Source organism: Chaetodon auriga, chromosome 14 (assembly GCF_051107435.1).
Source record: "Chaetodon auriga isolate fChaAug3 chromosome 14, fChaAug3.hap1, whole genome shotgun sequence".
Taxonomy (NCBI): Eukaryota; Metazoa; Chordata; class Actinopteri; order Chaetodontiformes; family Chaetodontidae; genus Chaetodon; species Chaetodon auriga.
Window position 1 is genome coordinate 19,013,870 of NC_135087.1, and position 10,622 is coordinate 19,024,491.

Sequence of the window (10,622 nt, forward strand, 5' to 3'; positions counted from 1 at the left end):
TCTTTCTACTAATATTGTATTATCAGTACCATTGTGACAAAGAAGTAAAGCTTTTTATTTTCATTTTAAATTATGTTTGTCTCTAACTCCAGAAAGAATGGAGCAAATTCTGGACTTTGTTCATCAGATCGCTGAAGATTCAGCCACTCATGTTAATGCAGCGAAGGAGCTCCTCATATGGCTGACTGTACAGGTAAGAGTTATGGGGACACTAGTTTTAAAAATGAAATATGTTAATTCCCTGTTTTTCCCCTTACAAAAATTTAAGTAGGTATGATGGTACTTCAGTGGTCATCCAGATGTTCTTTAAGTGTTTATGTACTGTGGAATCTGGTTCTTTAAGACACTGAACTTGTCACATGTCGATCTGACTCTCCTCTGGCATCCTGCTTGTCTCCGTCTCAGCTGTCAAGCCAGCTCGTCTCTGTCAAATCAGTCACATGCCTGTTGCACAGGCTGAGCCAGCGGGTAATCCACCTGTTTCAAATGTTTAAAGAGTGCTACTAATTCTCTAGTTTGAAATGGAAGAAAATGAGGCCAGTGTGGTGAGTACCTTTCGATACATTGGGTGAAAGTTAAACGCCACACTGATGCATGACTTCACCTGTGTCCTACTTACACAGGCGTGTTGTTTGTCAGCGGCCGTAACTCAATAGTGACAAAAGTGACACATGGTGATACGGTGCTTCAGGAAGATAGCTTTTAACATATCCGTGTCACAATTTAAATAGTTCTTTTATTTTTTAGGGATTTTCAAAGACGACATTGAGAATATACCATTTACATTAATGACACCTGTTTCTTTTTGTGTCACACTGAAAGTGCTCCGATCTGCCAGTGTGGCATTTTACAATTGGTGACGTTGGGGGTGAACCATTTATGCTGGCGGGGGTGTATTTCTATCTACATTAGTCTATGAGTGCTCAAATCAATATATTTATTCAAAACTTCTTCATATATATATAATGCATGAAGTATTATCAATGTCCTAAGCGTAACAGTCTAACCAAACGTTTACGAACAGTTTGTAGGAAGAATCAAACACCCCCTCCCCTCCTACGACGTTCTCCGTGACGTGGTTCACTCTTGAGCGTCCGTGTTGTGAATAGGATGTGAAATCGCCGCTTGCCCGGTTGATGGATTCAGTTTCTGCTTTTAATGTCCGTTTAAATGGAAGATAGTCATAAAATAATAACCAAATGAAATAATTCGGAAATGGCGGAACATGCGACAAGCGACCAGTTGGCCAGCAAAGCGGTCGACTTTCAGGCGACGGCAGAGGCTTACTACAGTATCGCCGTGGAGAAAGTGAAGGATGTACGTTATGTGGCAGGTTTCGTTAGCATTTACCTACTAGCCTTCACAGTTGACAAATCGTAACGGCATGTCAAGCAGTCTAAAACTGCTCTGTATTATTGCAGAACACGTCTTTTAAGTTTGTACAGCTCATGCTTGACAACATGTGTGTCCTGCCAGTGTCGTTAACCAGCTGTCAAGACAACACGGAGCTTTTCTATTGCTTTTTGAGATGTTTGCTGCTCTTCACAGTTAGCTAGTAAGAGTTAGCTAGCTAATTGATAGTAACGACAGTGTGTCTGATCAGGTGTTGTTATGCTTCCCTACTGTTTCTAATCTTTCAGCTAAGATGTGCTGGATGTTTTAGAGTTCTTCTTGAAGCAGAGTTAATATATATGCTGCCTTACTATCATTTATTTTCTTCAGTAGCTGCGTGGTAAATCGTGAGGGATGAGTAGTCAAGGCTAACTATTTGCAATACCAACTAATGCGCATTTGTAATATACATGTAATTAGCGGTCAATTTTAAGACTGTTGTAGCTACTCAAAGTTAAAGTTGTTTGGTTCCTTTTCGAGATGTAAGAAGCATAACCCTACCTACTGAAGAAACAGCTGTTTTGCTAGTCTCTGATGCCTTGATTAGAAGTAGTATGCAGGCCAGTCATGCAGTAGGAAGGAACTGATCCTTAAGTTAAACTGAGTGAATCAAATGTAGTTCCCACACTTAAAAGGATCACACACCTCTGTTTAAAAATGTACTTTCAGACCAGGTGCTAAACTAAAGAGCTCTCTCCTCTTCATTCAGGTTGTCTCATCACTGCCCGATGACATCAGACCTGGGCCAGACCTGTATGGGGTGCCATGGGAACCAGTCATCATCTCCAGTGTGGTGGGGCTGATGACGGTGCTGTTGTTCACCTGTAGATGTTATAGCTCTGTAAGTACACGGCCTTGTATATATGCATCAACATGACAAAGATTTTGTATCTGTACAATGTATGAATTTGTAGTGTTGGTCCAAACAGACAGAAAAACAGCAGATTAAGCCCCTTAATGGCTACTAGTTCACCATTGTTTTCTTCTTATTCAATCACAGGTCAAAAGCAGAATGTATCGAAGTAAGTTGTCACAACTTCTTCCGTGATATCACTTTTTTATGATGAGAGAAATAAAAGTAATGTATCGAATCATTGCCAATTTAGCATCTTTCTGCACACTGTATATTAATTCATTCAGCAGAAATATTTAAGAAACAACTGAAAAATATTTTCAATGTGTTTATAAGGTTTGTATCCTTGTTTTCAGGGAAAGAGCGGTGGATGGCTGGGCAGGTTGAACAGCTTCTGGATGAAAAGTGTAAAGTCCTTGAGACTCTCAGCGAATGTCAACAAGAGGTCGGTACCAATGCTGACTGACGGCTAACAGAGCCTGGCTAATACACAACTGAGGCCAAATTCATTTAATTTGATTTCCATGGCGTGAAAAACATCTGAATTAGTTGATGCACTGTGTTATGGATGTTGTGGGATGTGTAATCAAAAAGCAGAAACTCTCACTACGAAGTAATTGCAGACTGGTATGAACAAAAGTTTAAATTTACTCAGATTCATTTCCTCATTATGTGTCATTTGCAGTACGATGACCTGGAGGGCTCACTGAGGGACAGTGGTGTCTTGGCCCAAACTCAAAAGACAGAGCATCTGGAGGTAAGGCGGAGAGACCAGGGAATTAACCAGAGATTATGAAATCTTGAACTACTTGGACATCAAAACCGGACCGCTAATGATTTATCACATTTTACCATCGTGATTCAACTCTTCTCTTTTGCTCACACTTCACAAGGGTCTTCTGAGCATGTCTTGTTTTCTTGCCCCTCCAGGCCAAAGCCAGACAGTTGGAACATACTAAAAGGGAGCTGGAGGGAGATCTTGAAAAACTGAAGGATCAACTGGACCAGCAGAGAAACCATAGGATAGAGCAAGAGAGGAGGGTAGGGGGACTCACACTACTAGTAACAATACTAAACCGTAACATCTACAGTTACCATTCAAGAATCACATTTGAATAGGAATGGCAATCTATTGCAGTAGTGTGATATTGATGGAGTGGGTTATTTGTTGTTTATCCTTCTAGATAACGGTGCTTGAAGAGAGCATGAAAACATTTGAAGAAGAAGCCAAAGACCTCCAGTCACAGGAAGAGCAGGTGCAGTCATCTGTTACCTAATCTTCTCCTCTTTGCTTGTCCATCTTTTCCTCCGCTGCTCTGTCCCTCCGTTTTTCATGTGACATTATCGCTGCCCCTTTGTCTCTAGACACAGACCACTCTGAAAGTGTACGATATGAACAGTGACAGACACCAGAGGAATCTGGAAACTGCTGGAGAGGAGAACACATTGCTACAAGAGAGCAACGCTCAGGTAGGATGATGTACACACACACACACACACAGACACACACACACACACACACACACACACACACACACACACACACTCCGCCAATTACTGTACATTGTAGCAAGTGAGGTGCTTTTGCTTTTGCATGGTTGTAATGTACTGCTTAGCCAGTCTGTTCCATTCAGTCCATCGAATCACATACTGTACTAGATTCACGGTTTTCTGTATGAACTCTTTTCAACTCATGTACACAGAATTGTTAAAAATATGATCTATTGTTTACATATTTTGTATCTTTGTCTCTTCTTTTTCCATCTTTACTCCCCTTGTTTTCAACACCATCATTTCATCTCTCTGCTCATCTCTTCCTCTCTGCAGTTAAGGCAGCAGGTGGAGGGATGGGCGGAAAGAGTGTGTGAGTTGGAGGCAGAGATGAGCAGGTGTGAGGCCGCCCACAACGGGATGCTGCAGGATGTGGCCAACAAGGATGAGCGTATAATGGTATTAATTATAGTATATTGTAACTAGTTACTGTATAATTTACCTCAGATCTTCTAATAAAAACTGGACTTCACATAACAGACATATCTCAGGAACCACAAAAGAAGAAGACTGCAAACTATATACGATATAGAAGGCCACCTTAAAAGTTCAAGGATACAGTAACATTTCTTTGCATTGCCAGAAATTAGTTTAATACCAAACATTTGTATCCATCCAGTCCTTGACAGATCGACTGCTGAGGATGAAAGCCTGGGATTCAGACCTGGAGGGAGAGGAAGGTGAGGAAGGGGGAGAGAAGGAGACATCCAATGGGACAGCAGGAAGAGGAGAGGAAAATGGAAGAGGAGACGCACAAGGCCATCTCCAGAAAGTCCAGAAACTTATCTATGCTGCTAAGGTATTTGACCATAGCTGACAAAAGCATACAGTGTTAGACTTAAACAGTAATTTTAAGCATCTCTGTACACTTTACTGAATGTCTGCTAATATGTTGTATTTGTGTTTCTGTGCAGCTGAATGCAGACCTCAAATCAGTGGATGAAGACAAGGATAGAGCGTTTGCCAAACTGAATGATGAAGTCAAAGCTAAAGAAGACTTGCTCGGTGAGTCAGGTGTCCACTGGTGTCTGTTTTTCCCAAGACTGTCATTAAGATGTCTGATAGCGAACAAACACGTCAAACGAAGCCTGGGGTTATAATTAACACTTGGCTGAGTTCTAGGTGGCAAATCAGTAATATCAGTGTAGAGACTAGACTTATACTGTGTGTTTTTGTTTCTTCCCCTAGTGAGCATTAAGGAGCTGGAGAACGAGAAATTATCTCTGCAGTCGGACACTGAAAGCTACTCAGATCAGGTAGCTGATCTGTGTTAGAGTGATATTTAATTATAATGTTGCTCCACTTTCATTTGCTTTTGGACTCACTTTCCCTTATTCATGTGTTCAGGTCCAAAGATTGCAACAGAAACTCCACATTATGACAGAAATGTACCAGGAGAATGAACTCAAGCTGCACAGGTACACACACACAGATACGTGTACGGAGAGCAAGTGCAACTGCAAGCTTGATTGATGACCGTATGTGTTTGCAGGCTGCTGACAGTAGAGGAGAAGGAACGCCTGCAGAAAGAAGAGAAGTTAAATAAAGCAGACAAAAACATCGCGCTGGCCATGGAGGAACTCAACAACTACAGGTACACTGCTTCCACAAAGCTTCAGCAAACACGTGTGCGATGTTCATCCGCCTCCCATGTGCAGAAACTCAGTCTCACCTGTACGTCACCTTTTGTTCAGACAACGAGCAGAGGACATGGAGGAAGAGCTGGAGAAAACCAAACAGTCTTACCAGACTCAAATATCAGCACATGAGAAGAAGGCTCACAATAACTGGGTTAGTAAAAGTCAGAACGCTTCAAAAACACATGAGAGGGACAGTACTGAGAGCATTCATTTTGTACACATCTGTTGGTGTTGGTGGGACTCTGATGCTTAAACCACCATGATGATGACTGTGTCTGTGCATGTGTGCCATGGTGTGTTACTGGTGATGGCTTGACTTTCCAGCTGGCAGCCCGAGCAGCAGAACGAGATCTGTCAGACATCCGGAGAGAGAACGCCCTCCTCAGACAGAAGTAAGCAAACAGTGACTGCGTTTAAATTTACGAAAGGTTAGGGTGTATACACGATATAGGCAATGTTTGTCATCATGTGCTGACCTTGGGTGTGTTTGTTTACAGGCTGACAGACACTCAGTTTAAACTAGACGCCCTCGACAAAGATCCCTACGCCTTGGACAGCCTGGCTCGACCGCTGCCTTTCAGGGGTTAGCACACACATATAGAGCAAACACACATTATCTAGCTTGCATTATATCCCGTGCCGAATAGACCTGACCTGGACATGCAGTAGGTCACAGATGTCCTCAACTTTGCACTCACCAAGCTGTCCTTCACCTCCAGCTGAAAGGTCACCATACGGTCCATCTCCTCTGGGTCGACCTGCATCTGAAACCAGAGCATTTCTGTCTCCTCCTACATTAATGGACGGGCCACCTGCTAGACTGTCTCCAAGAGGTAAAGACGCTCATGTAGAGACACAACCACTACAAGCATAAATTTAGCATTCCTTATTTTCATTCGTACCGTACACTTTGAGGACAGTCTCCTAATACCTTCTCGTGATGTTTTTGGGGGTTGAGTTATTTTGAGCGCAGCCGTGTCAGTCTCACAGAGTCATTACAATAAACACTTGCAGCATGTTGGAGATGAGCAGCTGGATGAAGCATGATCAGCTGTAGATGCTTAGTCAGGTGCAGTGGCATGGTCTGTATGCTGGCATGCTGTTGGCTCTCTGGAAAGTCTCTGGAAAGCATTTTCTCTTTGTCTCTCTCTTGCAGTCACACTGTCTAATTGTCTGATATTTTGTCTTTGGGCGATTGGTTCTGCCTGTTCCCTTCCCTCTCTCTCCCCCCCTCGTCCTCTCCCGCTGATCATCATCTTCAATTATCTCTATTTCCCACCTTCTTTTCCTCCGACTGTCTCTTTCCTCGGGTCCTCTCCTCTGCAGTGCCTCGTGGCCCAATGGAGCCCCCAGGTGGCCAAGGAGAGATGGAGCGCAGTGGAGGTCCTCATTCAGACAGCGGTTCAATCTCTCCTACATGGGAGAGAGATCGCAGGGGACCCCCACCAGGACCCCCCGGGCCCCTTGGACCTCCAGGTGTGTGTGCGTATGTGTGTATGCAGGAGAGACAAAGAGAAAGACATAGAGTAACATCCAGTAGGTCAACCTGTAATACTGGAAACAGCTGGTGATGCTCACACAGCCTGACCAGCTCTGGCCTGTCCCTGAACATATTGACGATGGTGATTCAGATCAGATTCAACAGAAATTAGTGTGTTTCCTCCGTTTGATTTGAAGCAGGTAAGTACACAAGAGTTAAAACTAATTTCAGCAGTGTTTTCTTTTTGCTTATAATACAATTTTAACAGAAGTTGAAAGATTTTTTCCAATGCTGTAAAGATTCTAGTCTGCTCAAGGTGACCTAAATAAAAACAGTTTTGAAGTGCTGACAGCATGAGCAGTGACTTGTGACTGCAAAGATGAAAATAGCTCTGTTCCTGCTGATTCCTGCTCTTGCATATTAAAGTGAGAATCAGACTGCAGACTGCAGCATTTGTATTTCTAAATCCTCGCTCTCATGGGGATACATTTGCATGTGACACTGCTGGATTTCTGCGGCATCATCAATCTTTCATCCTCATCATTATTGGATTATTTAGACAAAATTCAACCTGTGTGGCATCATGTGCACCTTGATTTTGTTTGTGTATGTATGTTCTAAAGGCATCATTGTGTCCTGTCTCCACACTATTTGGGAACCCAGATGTTGACAGTCAAACAATGCAGCCATCATTGAGGTTATCAGTTGTGCCCGTGCAGGTCAGCTGTCAGCGCTGTATAGTGTGCATGTGCATGCTAAATGCATGCTGACAGTGAATGTGTATTGTGTTCAATGCATTTTGAGTTTTTGAGTATCATGATTTATCACATGATCCTGAGGGCACAAGTCCACCTGAAAACACAGTTTATACAACAGATTGTTCAAGGTAAAAACAACAAAATGGCTTATTTTTAAGCCGTTACGCACCCAACATCAGACACTTTCCGCTTCCAAAATGTCACTCCAATTTCTTATAAATGGAGCAACCTCCAAAAATATCAATATGATTGTACAGATTAGAGCCTCATTTGACTTATTTACAGCTTTGGAAAGAGCTGTTGATATAATATTGATTCATCTTCACGTCTCTCACTGTGTGCCTTTCTCTCAGGCTATATGTTCCCAGAACCAGGAGGTCCAATGTACAGGAGACCTCCACCTCCTCCAGGAGCTCTGGGCCTTTTGCCCCCTCCAGGCTCCCTCCCACCCGGCCCTCTCCATCCAAGGGTTCTCCCCCCGGGCCCCCCTCACCCTGCAGACATGGCAGGTGAGTCGCTGCAATCTGTATAGCTGCTTGTCATTCCTTCATTGTTTTTTTCCTCTATTCTGTCTCGTTATCTTGAACCCTTTTGAACCGTAGACAAGTTTCAGCTCACATTAAAAAGCACAATTCAATCCTGTGTGAAGGTCTTGACGTGTTGAAATGCAAACCCGAAACAAAAAAACACTGTCTACTTCCTGATTGTTCATGTCCTTTAATCATTGATTCATTCTGGTGCAGATGGCCCATACAGAGAAAACAGCCTTGGTCCTGGTGAACTGGAGCACAGAGAGGTAAGACGTGTGTGAGCTGCATGTGTGTGTTTGGTTCTGTGGTCCAGCCTCTCTGACATTTACCTCCTCTGGATCCTTGTCACCAGTCTGCACCTGGTGATCGAAGGACTCCCCCTGATGTTGATCCAAGGATGGGGGGCGTACCCCCTCCTGGACCCCCGATGGGCCCCATGGATGGCCCCTTTCCTCGTAGAGCCCCTTATGGACCACCACCGCCTGATTTCTACCCTCCCAGGGGGCCCGGGGGCCCTCCCATGATGCCTAGTAAGTAGTCACAGCTATCTCCACAACATTGTAGCACCGTATTATCTCTAAATGCCATCGGAGTTAACCTAACACTCTCTGTCCGTCTCCTCCTTCCCCAGTGTGGGCCCCTCCACCTCCAGGGATGATGTTCCCCCCTCGTTTCCCTCCCGGTGGACCTCCTTTTCCTCCTGCTTCTCATTCTCACCCTCCTCCCCTCATGCGACCCCCTCTGCCTGACGGCCTCCCACCTCCATCCATGGGTCCTCCGCCTCCTCAGGAGTCCCCACCTCACAGCCAGTTGCCAGAGGAGCACACACCCTCGCCCGAAGATGCCATTTGAGCTTGACCAGGTTTTTTTGAGCTGTGAGATGTTTGAGGTAGATGGATGGCTGGGCGGGTTGCTACTTTACATCCTTATGTTTTCTTTGGCATCTACTTCTTAACCAGGAGGGTGTGTTTAATGAGGAGTGGGGAAGCTGTCAGCCTTCATTTGCCCACTTTGCTGCTGTCTGTGTGCTTCTGCTCCATCTTTCTCTGTTCACATTCTCTCTTCTGCCCTGTCACTTGCCTTTTTTTTTTTTTTCTTTTTCTCTTACTCTCACTCGGCCCTGTCATCCCTGTCGTTGTGGAGTCGCAGTGACAGCAGTTCAGCTCTGTTGTGTAATTTCACAGACAGGAGCGCGGCTGCTTGATCTGTACGTCTGTGTGTGACAATGATGCCACGTGAACCAGAAACAGTCGCTTGTTTGCTTGACGATGCCATACAGGTTGTTAACGGCACTCAGCTTGAATTGTGTGCATGTAGAAGTGTTAATATGTGTGATATGCAGCAGAGTAACGAGTGTGTCACGTATGGCATTAGTCAACATTTCATGCTGACGGTACAGAAAGAGAAATCTAAATGATTACAAGCTATCAGGGAGGAAATGCATCTTTTTAGGCCTTATACAATATATTTTGTCACACCAACACTCATGCCATGGTCAGCATAATTTTAGAAATTCAGCCATTCATCAGCGACGTTGTTACTGACCTGGATTCCATGAAACTTAAATCAAAGCTGATCCGGTCTTGTTTTGTCTGTGGCTGAACTGAGTTTATCTTCAACTCTCGAGTATCCCTGAGGTCAAATGAAGCAATTTCTTAAAATATAATTAAAGTGTGTAACTGAATTAGCTGGCTTCCCTGTGGGATTCATAGGACTTCATCAACAAAGCTGTTATTTCCAAGAGCAGTGTTTTTGATCATGTTTCAGTGACTTGCATATGGCCCAGGCTTGAAGGACGTGGTTTCCATAAGCTGCTTGCGTTTCGTCGAGGTAAGCTGTGACTCATCTCTGGCTGTCGCAGAGCAGTGAATGAACGAGGACTGACTGGAAGAGAGGCTGCCTTCTAAGCCATAAAGATGACACCCATGTGAATTTTGTAAAAAGTGATTATAAATAGTTGAATAAAGAATGCCAAATTGTCAGTGTCTCCATATTTCACGGATGTATTCATCTTCAGTTTGTTGTGTGCGATGTTTGAGGAGCAAACTGATCAGTGGAGGAACAGAGCGTTCGGATGTTTGCTTAGTTATCAGTGTTTTCTATAATACTGTACATACGACGCAGCAGCAGCGATTTCGTTATGGTAACTATGTAGTTGCTAAATATTCCAAATATACTTTCAATTTATTGTAACTTTGATCGCACAGTACAGTTTCAATGTAATGATCTCTAACGACCTGACCATTCACATGTGAAAATACATTTGCAACTGTTCAATTTAAATCAGTAGACTACAATGAATAATAATTTTGTATAATTTTAGCATCCCTGTTAGATTCTGAGTAGATATTTAGCAGCTGCTTTAAGCCAAAATAAGGGATAGTTGTGGGTTTTCTGGTCCACTTTCCACATTGACTT

The 10,622-nt window shown here is 43.6% G+C and overlaps 1 protein-coding gene across 2 annotated transcripts; it reads left to right on the top strand.

Annotated features, from left to right (window-relative positions):
* The first annotated feature begins 1,082 nt into the window (after positions 1-1,082).
* mia2 (MIA SH3 domain ER export factor 2) lies at positions 1,083-10,197 on the top strand. 2 transcript variants are annotated; one of them, XM_076748541.1, is made up of 23 exons: positions 1,083-1,317; positions 2,102-2,233; positions 2,393-2,414; positions 2,602-2,690; positions 2,931-3,002; positions 3,176-3,286; positions 3,430-3,501; positions 3,611-3,715; positions 4,073-4,195; positions 4,416-4,595; positions 4,711-4,801; positions 4,985-5,052; positions 5,144-5,214; positions 5,289-5,390; positions 5,491-5,587; positions 5,761-5,828; positions 5,934-6,019; positions 6,156-6,269; positions 6,763-6,912; positions 8,028-8,183; positions 8,418-8,470; positions 8,557-8,734; positions 8,836-10,197. In XM_076748541.1, the coding sequence occupies exons 1-23, from the start codon at positions 1,216-1,218 to the stop codon at positions 9,054-9,056; spliced, it is 2,463 nt and encodes an 820-aa protein (XP_076604656.1). In that variant the 5' UTR covers positions 1,083-1,215; the 3' UTR covers positions 9,057-10,197. The 2 variants fall into 2 exon arrangements, with proteins under 2 accessions (XP_076604656.1, XP_076604657.1); XM_076748542.1 differs by lacking the exon at positions 6,763-6,912.
* The last annotated feature ends 425 nt before the right edge of the window (positions 10,198-10,622 follow it).

Excerpts from the sequence above, each read along its gene's own strand:
- mia2 (XM_076748541.1), top strand. The coding sequence starts at position 1,216 with ATGGCGGAACATGCGACAAGCGACCAGTTGGCCAGCAAAGCGGTCGAC. Across the intron at positions 1,318-2,101 it reads CCGTGGAGAAAGTGAAGGAT|GTTGTCTCATCACTGCCCGA; the intron begins GTACGTTATGTG and ends CTCTTCATTCAG. Across the intron at positions 5,391-5,490 it reads GAGGAACTCAACAACTACAG|ACAACGAGCAGAGGACATGG; the intron begins GTACACTGCTTC and ends CCTTTTGTTCAG.